The sequence below is a fragment of the Rhinatrema bivittatum genome, chromosome 3, assembly GCF_901001135.1.
Source record: "Rhinatrema bivittatum chromosome 3, aRhiBiv1.1, whole genome shotgun sequence".
NCBI lineage: Eukaryota > Metazoa > Chordata > Amphibia > Gymnophiona > Rhinatrematidae > Rhinatrema > Rhinatrema bivittatum.
Genome location: NC_042617.1, coordinates 309,352,562 through 309,367,284, shown reverse-complemented (window position 1 = coordinate 309,367,284; position 14,723 = coordinate 309,352,562). Strand labels below are relative to the sequence as shown.

General features: G+C 46.4%; 1 protein-coding gene across 4 annotated transcripts in view; it reads right to left on the bottom strand.

Moving 5' to 3' along the window:
- Positions 1-14,623, bottom strand: part of CBX5 (chromobox 5) — a 59,412-nt gene extending 44,789 nt beyond the window's left edge. Inside the window, exons 1-2 of one of the 4 annotated variants that reach the window (XM_029595181.1) lie at positions 14,601-14,623; positions 1,775-1,959 (exon numbers count right to left, since the gene is read on the bottom strand). In XM_029595181.1, the coding sequence (XP_029451041.1) occupies positions 1,775-1,911 (137 nt within the window). In that variant the 5' untranslated portion in view covers positions 1,912-1,959; positions 14,601-14,623. Of the gene's footprint in view, positions 1-1,774; positions 1,960-11,382; positions 11,431-14,004; positions 14,130-14,324; positions 14,483-14,600 lie in introns of those variants that run through there. The other 3 variants (XM_029595178.1, XM_029595179.1, XM_029595180.1) reach the window with 3 other exon arrangements.
- Positions 14,624-14,723: the final 100 nt, after the last annotated feature.

The window sequence follows — 14,723 nt, the reverse complement described above, 5'->3', positions numbered from 1 at the left end:
TTTCCCTAGAGAACATAATGGGATTCTTTGGGTCTGTCAGAGACCACCCAGGAACTCCCAGTGTCTTCAGGATCTTGGAACCAGGGCCAGCAATTCGTATCTATGGAAAACACTTAACCTGGTCCAATATGGTTCTAAGCCAGGGGGAATTTCCCCATCTTCCAACAAATCTGGATCCCCTTCATCCATGCTGTCTAGGTCCCTGCCAGGGATTCCCTTAGCGAGACGAGGTATGTCTCGAGGCCTGCCAACAGGGCTGGGAGAGGGAGGCCCTACCGGCTGGGGTTCCGTCTGGCCAGGGCAAGTGAAGCATACTGCGCCTGTACAAAGGCTTGAAGGCCTTGAAACAATTCCACCCAAGAGAAGGTCGCCAAGTCCATGCCTAGCCCAGGAGGAGGTACTGGAGTAGGCACCGCTGGATTTCCCTCTCCCATGGAGGACCCAGTCCCGTGATACTTCTGGTTAAGGTTGTGGCTGAACCATCCTCAGAGTGGGAGGTTTCAGGCATAGTAAATTCTAGAAAGGGCAACTCTCCCTGTACCCTCCTCACAGTGCTGACATAAGAATCAAGATCAGGCTGTGCAACCCTAATATGATAGGCAACACAGAGAGAATGGTGTTTGTGTTTCTTTGCTGCTGGAGCCATTAGGAATGATAACAGTGTGTTCAACCAGTTCGTGCTTAAAATTGTTTGCACAGATCTTGGGTGCCTACACAGGCCGCAGCGTGGTGCACGCACAGCCTGTGACCTCGGCTTTATCTCAATTCTACGCCTAGAGGGATGCATGCTACGCTGTGCACGTATGTACGTGTGCAACATTACGCGAACAGAGCTGGCACGCACCGCATGTACCGACGCTCTATGGAAGGCAATAGGTACACAAAAGCACGCGCAAGATGGCGCTGCCATGGCCTACCACGCGGTGTGCCAACTGAGCTTAAAGCGGGGCCTAGTCCCTCAGGGGTCTATTTAACCTGCTTGGAAGTCCGCCCCAACGGGATCAGGAATGACGTCTGTAGGGCATGCCGAGCAAGGAGACCAGAGGAAGTCTTACTGAAACCCCTCAGTCTCTGAATCAGGGAATCCTCTCTATTTTTTTTTTTTTTTAAATTTATCTAGGCTCAGCACTTACCGGCTGAATACAGAGAGTCTCCGGCTGCAAGGTTAGAGGGCTTTGGCTGTCACCGCCATGCTCGGCTTCTTGCACCCGCTGCCTTTCAGCAGCAAAGTCCACATCAGGAACCAGCTACCGGACCCAAGGTACACCTCTGAGGGATCTTGGAAATCACCTCAGGAATTCTCAACTGAGGGAGAGACCTTTAGATATCACCACATGAGAGCAGGGCTCAATCTTTCTCCAGTTTAAAAGTAGAATTTCCTCTTATAAAGGGTACAGCGATCCAGATAGGGAAAGCACATCAAATCTGCTAGGAGACAGAGAGATACTGAAGGGCAGAGGTCACTGCAGGGGTATATCTAAGGTGGCGTCAGCTTTGAATTTAATCTCTTTGGGTTCTGCCAAGTACTTATTAGTGATTAAGGACTGGTCACTATCTAAGATGCTGGGCTCATTGACTTTGGTCTGATCTAATCCAGCCCATTTGTTATGTAGTTCAAGAATGGAAAAGGATGCTTTTTTATGCACATTATCTCATAAATGTATTAAGCAATAATAGCACAATTGCCTCAGCATCTCTCAATGCTTTCTCCGAAAAAAGCAGCAGTCTTGTTTTCTGATCAAGTGCAAAAAAGGAAAGAGTGAAAAATACTTACTCTGAGAATCCTTTCCATTTGAGGAGGTATTCTACTTGTCCCTTCATAACACGCCTGTCTAGCACTCTCTCCACAACATACTCTTCCTCCTCCTCAGAAGATGCATCATCTAATGTCCTCTTGTTTTTCTTCCCCATGGTGTAATGGGCTCAGTGCGTTACAAGTAAACAGATGCTGCCTTAGTCCTGCATTCAAAAAAATGTAAGCATGTGTCACTGGACTTTACACAGCAAGGAACACAAGCATTATGAACAAAAAGAAAAAAAGTCAGAACTTGTTCACAGCAAAAGGACACCTCTGGCTGAGAGAGGAGAGGCATACAAGACTAAGAGAAACATTTATTCCAACTTTTATTCTAAACTATCAATTTCTCCATTTACACTCAAAATTTTTATACAACTAAAGGTTACACTAAAGGTGTATGGATAAACAGCTGATGCCACATCCATACTATGCTCTAGGTTGGCTGGGTTAACACATGCCTGTACCTTTGTGGTAAAGGAAATTAATAAAATTGCTGTTAAAAAACAGAGGATAGTGCAGTTTCTGGAATGCAATAGATTGCAAGATCCAAGGCAGCATGGCTTTATGAGAGGAAGGTTTTGTAAGACAAGTCTGTTCAAATTCTTTGATTGGGTGACTAAAGAGTTTGATCAGGGCAGGTGTCTCTAGGCAACATTTGGAAGGGAAAGGGGGGGGGGGGGGGGGAAGAAGATACAGAAAAACTGATCTATAAACCACAAGTCAGGCTCTGTATGCAGTGCAATAGGGGAAAAATAGAAGTATCACCATTCCTCAAAAAATCAATACTAAAACCACACTCAACTAGAATAACCAAGATAATTTAATATAATCTGACATTACCCAAACACCAATAGAATATTTCAAAATAGCAGATAGATAAGCAATAATTAAATAAGGATAAAAAAAAAAAAAAAAAGCAGCACAGAGTTGCTTTATAATAGGTGTACTCCAAGGACAGCAGGATGTTAATCCTCACACATGGGTGACATCAGATGGAGCCCGGCACAGAAAACTATTGTCAAAATTTCTAGAAACTTTGACCGACACACTGAGCATGCCCAGCATACCACTATCCACATGGGGTCCCTCTTTACTCTTGTAATATAGAATTTGTGAAAATTAAAACAAGTCTCAAGAAATCCAACTCTGCAGGGTGGCAGGTGGGTTTTGGGAGAACTAAAATCCTGCTGTCCTTAGAAAACACCTGTTACAGGTAAGCAACCCTGCTTTCTCCAGGGACAAGCAGGATGGTAGTCCTCACACATGGGTGAATATGTAGCTGCAGGCTGCTCCCAACATAGGCAGCATTTAAACAGGTGCAAACGAACAAAACTAGTGCTTTTAGAACACAGGGAGAAAGACTGCACCCAAAGAAAGGGCCCAAGGCAGGAAGGGTTGGGTTTTTCTGGTTGAAAGATTACAGGGGACCGCCTGACCAAAAATGACTGTCACGTCGTCCACCTTTCTCTAAACAATGAGAGGTGAAGATGTGGAGGGAATCCTGGTCGCTGCCCTGCAGATCTCATGTACAGGTACGGCACACAAGTGAACCACCAAAGCTGACATGGCTCGAAACAAATGAGCCTTGACATGGCCCTCAAAGTTGCAGTCCCGCCTATACATAACAGAAAGAAATACAATCCGCTAGCCAATTGGCTATGGTCTGTTTGGACATAGACTCCTAATCTGTTCCTGTCAAAGGAGACAAAAAGTTGAGCAGATTGGTGGTGAGGAGCTGTCTGTTCCAGGTAAAAGGCCAAGATCCTTTTATAATCCAGAGTGTGCAGGAGACATTCACCCTGGTTAAAGTGTGGCCTTTGGGGGAGGAAGGTGGGCAGGACAACGGATTGATAGAGAAGGAACTCCATGACCACCTTTGGAAGGAACTTCAGATGTGCACACAAACCACCTTATGAAAAAAGTTTGTATAAGGTGGATACGACAAAGCCTGAAGCTCACTGACCCTGCACGCTGAGGTGACCGCCACCAAGATGACGACCTTCCAGGATAGATACTTCAGATCGCAAGATCTCAGGGGCTCAAACTGTGCACTCATGAGATAGGTCAAGACCACTTTGAGGTCCCAGGAGACTGCTGGGGGCCGTATCAAAGACTTAAGCAACAACAAACCTTGCATAAAACATCCTACGAGCGGATGTGTGGAAATGGAGGCATCATCCATCCCCTGAAGATATGCTCAGATACACTAAGGTGAATTCACAGAGGTGGTCTTCAAGTCAGCCTCAGAGAGGTGCAACAGGTAGTCCAAAAGCCTTGACACGGAACCTGACAACTGGTCCAAACTGTTCCCCTCACACCAGAGAATCTCTTCCACTTGAGATTGTAAGATCTCCTTGTAGAAGGCTTCCTGGACTCCACCAGGACTTAAGACATGCTTCCCAAAAGGCCCAAGGTCTGCAAGGTCACCCAGTCAACATCCATGCTGGGAGACACAAGGCTCAGAGGCTGGGGTGGCATAGCCTTGTCCTGATCCTGTGTGATCAGGTCTGGAGCAGTCCCCAGCGGGATCAGAGGAAATGACAGGTCCTACAAAAGTGTGAATCAGATCTGGTGAGGTCAAAAAAGGAGAAATCAGGATCATGGTTCCCCAGTCCTGTTGGAGTTCGAGTGTTTGATACTGGAGGCAGTGGAGGATAAGTGTACAGGAAGCAGGTGCCCCAGTGACGCAAGAAAACATCCGACACTAACCCCTCGCCCCAGGGAGCAGAACCAATCCACTTTCTTGTTTGTCTGGGAAAGCGAACAGATTTACGTCCGGAGTTCCCCATAGGTGGAAGATGGGTTCGCAACCTCCTGTTTCAGGGACCATTTGTGGGGCCGGAAGGTCCAACGCAACGAAATCTGCCAAGATGTCAGTCCCTGGGAGGTACATGGCTCCGAGAAAGATGCCCTGCGAGAGTGTGCCCAGGAGCAAACCTACATTGCTTCTTGGCAGGAGGAGGAACCATCCTGTCCCCCCTTCTTTGTTCAAGTACAACAGTGCCACTTGATTGTTGGTTTGAACCAGGACTACCATGTTGGTCAAGTGATCTTGGAATGCCCATAGGGCATGTCGGATCGCCAGGAGCTCCAGGAAGTTTATCTGGAGATGCTGCTCCTGCACTAACCAATGGCCCTGGGTACTGAGGCTCTCAATGTGAGCCCCCCAACCCATGTGAGACACATCTGTGGCGAGAACAATCTGGGGTTGAGTGACCTGGAAAGGCACCCCTTCTTCAAGTTGGACAGGGTCTCCCACCATACGAGGGATTATTGAAGTGGAGTGGTGACAAAAATGCGAGCCTGAAGGTCATGGGTGGCTTGGCACCTCCGAGAGCACAATGTCCACTGCGCCCTGCACATGTGCGGGCAAACAAAGGGCGTGACGTGGACAGTCGTTGCCATATGCCCCAAAAGGCACAGAATCTGGTGTACTGAGACACGAGGACAAAGCGAGATTACCCTCACCAGAGAAATGAGGGTTAGCACTTGATCCCGGGCAAGAAGGCCATCCTCTTGACAGTAGCATCGAACCTGGCTCCAATGAAGTCCAACTGTAGCGACGGCTGTAGGTGGGATTTCAGGTAGTTGATTAGAAATCCCAGGCCCTCCTGAATATGTATGGAGGAATGCAGAGAATGCAACGTTCCCCGCACTGTAGTCACTCTTGATGAGCCAATCGTCAAGGTAGGGGCTCTATCGTGACAGTAGAGAGGGCTGTAGGGGTCTCATGTGAGCTCTTGCCCATGGCACTACTTCCAGTGTGGATGCCATGAGGCCGAGGACTTGGAAGTAGTCTCATGCTGTGGGACAAAGCTCGCTCAACAGGGTTCGCAGCTGGGTCATCAGTTTTGATCTCCTTGTCGGTGTCAGGATGACCCTGTCTTGTTTGGTGTTGAACTGAACTCCCAGATATTCTAGGGATTGGGAGGGCTGCAAACAGCAGTTGTGTGTTGAACACCCACCCGAGGCTCTCCAGTAGAGTTTAGACTCTGTTGGTCGCCTGGTGACACTAATCTGGGGATTTCGCCCTGATCAGCCAATCGTCCAGATAGGGGTGTATGAGGATTCCTTCCTTCCTCAGTATTGCTGCCACTACCATCATTATTTTGGTGAACGTCCGGGGTGCTGTGGCTAACCCGAATGGTAGTGTCCGGAATTGGTAGTGATTGTTCAGGATCGTGAAGCGTAGAAAACGCTGATGCTCTTGATGGACCGGAACGTGCAGGTAGGCTGCCGACAGATCCAGGGATGTAAGGAATTCTCCCGGTTGCATCGCCCTTATGACAGAGCGTAGGGTTTCCATGCGGAAGCCAAGAATCTTCAGGTGGCGGTTGACAGACTTGAAGTCCAGGATGGGTCGGAATGTCCCTTCTTTCTTGGGAAAGATAAAATAGATGGAACAGTGTCCAGTATTTATTTGTTGTGAAGGCACCAGTGTTATAGCCTCTAAGGCGAGTAATCTGGTCAGTGTACCTTCCACTGCTGTCCTCTTGGAGGGGTCGTGGCAGGGGGATTCCACAAATTTATCCGGAAGGATGTGGTGGAAATCCAGATAATATCCCTCTCGAATGATGGCTAGGACCCACTTGTCCGAGGTTCTCTCGACCCATCTTTGGTAGAATAGGGCAAGTCTGCCCCCTATGGCTTCTTCCCTTGGACGGGTCGGCTGATTTTCGTAATGGGGTGTGGCTGGGACCTGGCTCCCCTTTTATTGTGCTGGTTCCGAAAGGACTGGCTCCTGCCTGCGGGGCTTGATATGTGCTTCTATATGGGTTGAAGCGCTGTGGATCCTCTGCCCCTAGAGGTTCAGGGGAAGGGTCACTGGTTTCTCTTATTCCTTTCCTCCGGTAGCCGCGGCAGTGGGGATTCACCCCATTTGCTGGCTAGCTTTTCAAGTTTGCTTCTGAACAGGAGTGTTCCCTTGAATGGCATCCTTGTGAGTCTCGTTTTGGACGATGAGTCGACCGACCAGCTTCGGAGCCAGAGTTGTCTTCTGGCCGCCACGGCGGATGATACACTTCTAGCTGCGGTGCACACTAGATCAGAAGCAGCATCCGTGAGGAATGATACTGCTGGTTCCAGGGGGGTCACCACGGCACAGCAGGCCGCGATCTGCAGAGACATAGCGGAGACGTCAAAAGACTGCTTGAGGATGGATTCCAGACGTCTGTCTTGGGCATCCTTGAGTGCTGCTCCTCCCTCGACTGGGATAGTAGTGCGCTTCAAGACCGCACAGACCATGGCATCCACTTTCGGACATGCCGGGAGATCTTTGGCAGCGGGGCCCCCCTTTGAACGTGGTCTCCGGGGCTTCCCATTCCAAGTCAATTAGCTGCTGGACAGCTTGTAATAGTGGGAAATGACAGGTCTGACGGAGTCCCTCTAGGAGGGGGTTAGTCTTAGGTTCCCCCAAGGTACTTGTGCCCAGGATAGCGAGCTCTTTCAGGCTGTGTGACTACGTCTGGAAGCTCGTCTTTGGTGAAGAAACGCTTCATGGTTCGGTCGTTCCCCTTCCTCCAGGGGTTCTGAATCGCCATCTGAGCTGTCCGTGTCCCCGAGGCTGGGGCTTCTGGGCGGTGGAGGCACATCTCTGGGCATAGAGGGTCCTGGGATGTCGAGGTCCTCTGGCGGAGGCTGTGGCCATGTTATAGGAGGCTCCTGCTGCATGTGGACGAAGGTATGCAGGCCTTTGAAGAATTCCACCCAGTAGATGCTAGGTTTAAATTAAGAGGTGCTGTATCCATGGGGAGCCCCGTATGAGGGAAGCTCCCGCTGGGGGACGCGAGGTCCAGCCTACTGTTCGAGGAGCTGGAACCCGGCACCGGCTGGGAAGGGCCTTGGGCTGAATCCCCCAGGGCCTCCTCGCACTGTATACACAGGGCTGTTGCTTTCTCATGCTGGGCAGCTCTGATGTGGCATGCTGGGCAAAGGCCCTGAGCTTCTTCTCCGGTGGTGCCATGGCTTGTGCGCGTAAAAAAATACAGGGACCAGGCGGTCTAGTTATGCGCTCTGGTGCATCGAGGTTGTGTGCGTAAGTTGTATGCATGAGCCGCTGTGCGCATGGGCCAAACTTATGCGCCCGGCACAGTATGCATGTTGTTGCGCGCGTAGCTGTGTGCACAGGTCGGGACTACGGACAGGGCGGCGAATAGGTCAAAATGGCGATGGAGACCACACGGCCAGTATGGTGACACCTCGGAAGACCCCCGAATCTGACCAGGGCCTAACCCTGCTAGAGCTGATCAACCCGGTGGCATTGGCGCCGGCTGGCGACCTGTGCGACTCTTCGAACTTCGGAGACCGGAGACTTTAAAGAAGTTTTCTACCTTACCTTGTCTCGGCGTTTCCCGATCTCGTTACGGGCGGTCTCCGGCTGCTGGGGGGAGGGGTGTGGGAAGAGAGAAAATACCTTCATCGCCGCGCTCGAAGTTGCACCTGCTGCCTCTCCGCCTCACCCGTTGCCGGGCAAGTCCACGCCGAGGGTCGGCTGCCGCACTGAGGCCAACCTCAGAGGGATCGCGGAAATCACCTTGGGAATTCTCAACTGGGGAAGGGACCCAAGGGTTGTCACCGCAGGAGAGTGGGGCTTGTCTGTAGAAGATTTCTTCTTGTTTTGGGTTTCTTTGGTAAATTACTCTAACGCTGTGTGAGCGTGCATAGAGTCCCAAACTGGAGACAGAAAATACTGAAGAGCTGCACTTCCTGCAGGGATATATGTACTAGGGCTGACGTCAGATTGAAATCTGATCCGTCTCCAACTGCTATCAGGAGTACACTATACCCACTGGTCCTGAGTCCATCTGCTACACCCTAGGAAAGCATAATTTCTGTACATTAAAACACTGCCCCCCCCCCCATTATTTACACTCAACTTCTCAAGCCTGTTCTACCTCTGGCATCATTATCTGTCCCAAATCTTATGCTGTAAGTTTGTTTTAGGCCTCCCCTTCCTCTTTTGCTCTTACAAGTCTCATGATTTAGCACAAAACTTTGTAGAAATACAGCCAACAAAACTGAAGTAGTTGTTTGAATAGGTGGCCATACTGTGCTCACTGATATACAATAATTATAATCACTGCTACTCCAAGCAGGTTACAGGAGCCTTTTTTGAAGCCCACTGCATCTGCACTTCTCTGCCTAGTTAAAAAAAAAAAAAAAAAAAAAAAAAAAAAAGGCAGATGCAATAAAGTACATTCAACTGAATCCATTCTTTACCCACACTTAAAAATGCATGTTTTGTGCAGATAAATATTACTCCCAATGTAGGAAGGAGGAGTTTTACCTGCGCAAAACGTGCACTCAGTACCCTCACATGGAAAATTCCATGCAAATGAGGGTATTAAGCATTCCTTCCCAACAGAGGGGCCAATGCAATAAGACAATGCAATAAGACACGTTAAAACAGTCACTCATACTGAGCGTCCGTTATCTAACAAGCACCCAGCCACATCCCCTGGGCGCCTAATACAGTATTAAAATGAGGTGCCGCACATCTGTTTTAGCCTGCTTCAGAACTATTTTGCCCCTTGCTAGTGTGTCTTCAGTATTTTTGCTTTTACATTAAAGGTATAATGTAGTGGCTTATTTTTAAACACCAAGCAGTAGATTTAAATGTTGCAACACTGAAGCAGGACAGTATTTAATTTCTCATGAGTCCTTGACTCATGGATGGCCTTAACACCAGCCCCAGAGTAGGCATTAAATATGTCATGTTGAAAAGCGTGTGCCGGGCACCAAGCGATTTTCTGCATCGGGGTAATAGCTAATATCCTCATCTACATGGAATTTACATGTGAGGAGTGCTATCAGCTATACATTTGTTTGGGTGCGTTTTGGACGCGCTAATCTCTTTACTGTATTGGGTGCTAGTCTAGCATGACCAACTGCATGCATACCTGTGCACTTGGCTGGATGCACTTTATTGCATCAGCCCCAGAGAGCAGAGTGCTGGCTGAGCACACATTTTTTCTTAACACTAGAAACTTTACTTCTGGTCAGACGTGGAGTAAAGTTTTTAAATACTGGATTTGCTGCCAGGGCTCCCCTGTACTCAGGAGGCCAATAGGCATAGGTTTGATGGTACTTTTATTTATTTATTTTTTAAGTCTGAAGGTGCTCAGATAGCCATCTAGGTGCACAACACGAGATGTGCCCCTAAATTAGCCCAAGAAAAAAAGATACTACTATATGCTCTCATGTTCAGCACCTCCAGTTAAAATGTAAGGTCATCGCAGACTGAATGCACATTTTAACTCCCTGCATTGAGAGTTGAAAAAAAAAATTTCATCTGTGTTAAAACTGCATTGAATTTCAGCACAAAGGCTCTTAACGCACAGGTTACTGCATCGGCCTGCAAGATTGTATTCTCTTTTCGGCTCTAGTTTCATCTAACAAAGCAAACATTAGCTCCCACCATCATTTCTTCTATTACCCTACACCTGCTCTCACCCCAGTGCTTGTCTCTATCAGAAGCATATTCAAATATTAGCAGGGTTAGTGGCAACCAAATTGACAACAGGTTATTCCAAGCAATTGATGCTTAGCAAAAAATATTTCTCCTTCCTTTTATACCTCCCCCCCCCTGCATTTTAATGGTCTCTCCATCTTTAAATCTCCTTTCCTATGGAAGATTTAATCTTCTCGAACTTTATTGAAGCCTGTCAAACATATGATAGAAACATTCAAACTCCTATTCCTTCTTTCTTCCAGAAACAGAAATAAAGGGGAAATCTTTATTGGACTAAATACATTTCTTGACTAGCTTTCAAGAGCAAATACTGTTCTTCAGGTTAGAATTCAAATAAGCAAGAGATAGCATTACCGGGAAATATAAAGCACACAGCCACATCCCCTGGTTGCATTAAGTAAATCATAAAAGGCATTACAATGATAAGGTGAAGAGGAGGTAAGGAAAGTCTGGGTGATCAGGTGACAGGCAATATACTAATTTTAGGTTTCCTAATACATTATTGAATTTGTGTCTCTATCAAGTCCTTTTTCTCAGTTCTCATTTTAACTCCAAAAGTCTTGCATTCCTGAGTTGTTTAATATTTCCTTTATCTTTACGATCAACAACCACTCATTCTGATGACAACTCCCTTGAACGAGACCCTAGAATTAGTATAGGATTCAGTTCAAGTTGAATACAGAACACCAGAGTAGTGATAGGACTCCAGATTTTCCCTACCATGAGGTCAGTGACATAGGCACACATGCACAGAATTTGTAACAGCATCCAACCATGCTAAACTGCATAATTCCTCAGGATGCCCAAGGAAGTGAAATTGAAATGACAACAGTTCAGGCACCAATCAGCTTTGTCATGTTCACACCTGTGCAGAAGACTTGGGTTATCCATGAACAACTTACTGCGAGGTCAACATGAAGTGGGAGGAATCGGGCAGTTTGTACAGGTGCTGAAAAATCCCACAGCAGCATATCAAGCCAGAAGAGCTAAAAGAGCAAACAGGCAAGTGCAAGGACTAGTGCAGCAAGAGTGCAGTAGAGAGAGCTGGGGGAGGGGAGGGCTATTCCACCACTGTGCATGCCTGGGAGCAGGCAGCAGCAAACAGTATCCCTACCTGGGAAAGGGCCGTGTGCTCACAGTGCTAGGCCTGATGTAGGAAGGAGTATGAGGTCTAATAATAAAGAAGCAATAGTAAAAACAGCTAGGGACACCCTGAAGGGGGAAGGCAGGTAGGCATATTTATAAGAAAGTCCTAATATTGTTCTAGGTAAGTAACGTGTAATTAAAAGATAACTTTTTAATAAATTGTGATTTTGGCACTTAGCAAGTACAAACATTTTTCATAGGACCAGCATAACCTGATTAAAATGGCATCTGAAGAGACCTGTGGGGCGAGATCCCAAAAGCCAATGTACTGCCAGTTCAATCAGAACCAGGGCTAAGATCTCACCATGAGCCTCCATTTGCAACTACCAAATTTTTCCAACCCATCTTGTAACTGCAGTAACAGCCTGGGGGCCATGCACTAGGGCTTCTTCTAGAATCTTGCAATCATGGACCCAAAATTCAGCTACTATATATCACTTTAGAGCTACGCCCTCCCCAGGGTTGTGAATACCTTTCTCCCCAGGCAACCTAGGCAGAGCAGCTGACTCGAGGATTTAACCAGGGTCCTTTTGCAAAGCCCTACCACTAAACTACTAGGCCAGCTCATGCTACAAGACTAATTGTTTATATAAAATAAAGGTATCAAAACTCAATGTTACAATTCTCATCAGAATCAATTACTAGAACTCATTTCAGATAAAGCTAAATATCTATATAAGATTTTAAAAAAAATCATACAGAAGTACATCTCCACTGTGAGAGGCACTTTGCAGCAAGAAAAAAAGGTCTTATATTACTATAGCACAAATATGCCCAGTCATTTGTGTGGATCAGGATTTTACAGAAAATAAAACCTCCCTTCCTTTCCTCTGACCAGTTCTCTCATTTTTCTGTCCCAGTTTAAAACTTTACATCATATTGCCAATTTGGCAAATCTACACTAAGAGTCTTTCTATTCCCTTCTCCCCCTCCTCAAAATCCAGTATTTAATAGTATTCCTGGGGCAACTGTGAAACATTTCAGGATCTCCGGCTTTTCAAGTTTACCACAAACAGCATGAGTGGCACCTAATGTGGGTGATGGGGATAGGCTACACTTATAATGCAATTTTTTTTTTTAAGAGAACAGGGAACTTTCTGCACAGCAGGGGAAGCATAGAAACCAAGTTAAAAGATAAAAGTAAAAGATGGTATGTTTAAAATTTAACTACAAACGTGCCAAATTGAACAGTGGCTACACAGATACATTAAGCATTCCCCACCTATATACACTGCAAATTCCCCATTAAATCTATATTCTACAAAAAGGCATAAAATAAAATGTTACAACTTGATTTCAAAGGTAAGCAAAAATTGTGTATACTTGAACAGTCAGTCACATTTGTGGATTTGTGATTGATTTTTTTATATTATATATGTTTCTATACTTTATTACTTAAGATCTATTTGCTTTGTTTTGCAAGTGTATGTTTCTCTAACAGGAGAAAAGAAACTACAAAAAGCAACATAGGCATTTTATTTAACAGGCTCAAGGAGACACCTTAATGTAGTATTCCCATATTTTTTCAGTTACATCATATCCAGCTTTCTTGCTTTCAGAAAAAAAACCCCAAAGAAAGAAAGTTACAGATAGTCAAATGAGTATTTATGCATCTGTTAAAGGAACCAAACAAATTGTTTCACCCCCATGGATATTCTAGTTAAAAACACCTTCAACCATAGGAAGCAACTTAACTAGAAACTCACATTTCATAATGCTGGCTAGCCAAGTCTACAGGTTGGCAAAAAAATCAGAGGTACTGGCCAAATGTTCAGTGCGTAGTCACGTCGCCTGCATTATTTAATTTGAGTTTCAGCTAGACAGCAAAGATCAGGAAATAAAGTTCAAGGATATCGCACTGGGATACAAATAAGGCGCATAGCAGAGAAGTGGTCTTAAAAAATGCAAAGTGAACAATCGGTTTACGAGGGAAAAGTGTAAGATTAAACAATTAACTTTTGCGGATAAGATTCAAAAAAGCTAGTACTGTTTTTCATAACAGCTAGCTCAAGGGGCGCAGCGATCACCCCCAAAATTAGACTCCTTTCCTGTGTGCAGGGAATTGCAACTTTTGTTAGATTTAGCACTCCAATCATCTTTTAAAAGTTGGCTCTCATGCTACTTTTAAACGACCTGGGGAGTTATAGTCCCATAGCAAATACAACTGTAACACAACCTCAGGCTCAAATCACGTAAATCTCAACACGTACGTACCTCCCCCCCCCCCAAAGAACGGTAAATTCAAAAGGCAAAAACAATGGAATTTAAAGAACTCAAATTCAAAACTAAAATAATTCCTAAGAAAACCAATAAAAGGGAATTACGTTTAGAGTTCTAACATACGCGAATATATACATATACACACATTATTTTTGTAACATTCTTCCCAACCCCTCCCCCTCTCCATACTAGCGGGCAGCTAATAAGCAAAGAAATAAAAGGAAGAATGCCGAAACCGCACCAACTAAGCCCCTTACTACCGAACATTTCGCACTTGGCAGCCAGGGCCTAACCGGTCACCCCCTCCCGTTAAATGGGAACCGATGAGGGTTTTCTCCCCAGGGCAGACACACACGCTCATGCCTCCTACCTGGCACCAGCCGCCATGCAGAGTACAGCCCCCCGTTCCATGCATAACACGCTCATTGGCCGCCGCTGCCGCGCACTTTTCGGGATGCGGGCTACTTACGCTCTCCCATTGGCTAGAGCAGGCTGTCCATCAGGCTTTTTTTTCTCCTCACCTTCTCTTTCACCCCTCCTCCACAGCCTCTCTCCTCCACAACCGCACCCCCATCCCCACCATACTTTCCGCTTCACACAATGAAACCTACCCATCTTCACCATCACATCCATCCACTGTACCCTAAAGAGTTACATGCTTTCAGGCTTTTTTTCTATAGAATTACTTACCGAAGAAGAACAAAAGAATTTATGCACCAAATATGAGCCCCCGTCCCTCCAACAAGCCACGGCGAGGACGTAAAGACCCCTTTGCGCACCACCAAAGCCCCGCCAAAACAACTACCAGTACGCATGCGCAGCACTCTGCCGACCCTTTTTTTAACTCCCTCACTCCTCGCAGTCCTTGCCCCTCTCCCTCAAACTCTTCCCTCCCCGGTTTCATTGACTTGTAGGGGAAATCATATTTTTCAAACATCTATTTAGTTAAAATAAGAATGTAAGTACACATATTTCACTCATTCCGTACACCCTCCCCACCGGGATAACCGTTTGATAATGTAGATTCAAAACGGATGATTGACAGCAGGATGGACCAATGGAATGCACGGTTCAGAGACGAGGCGGTGT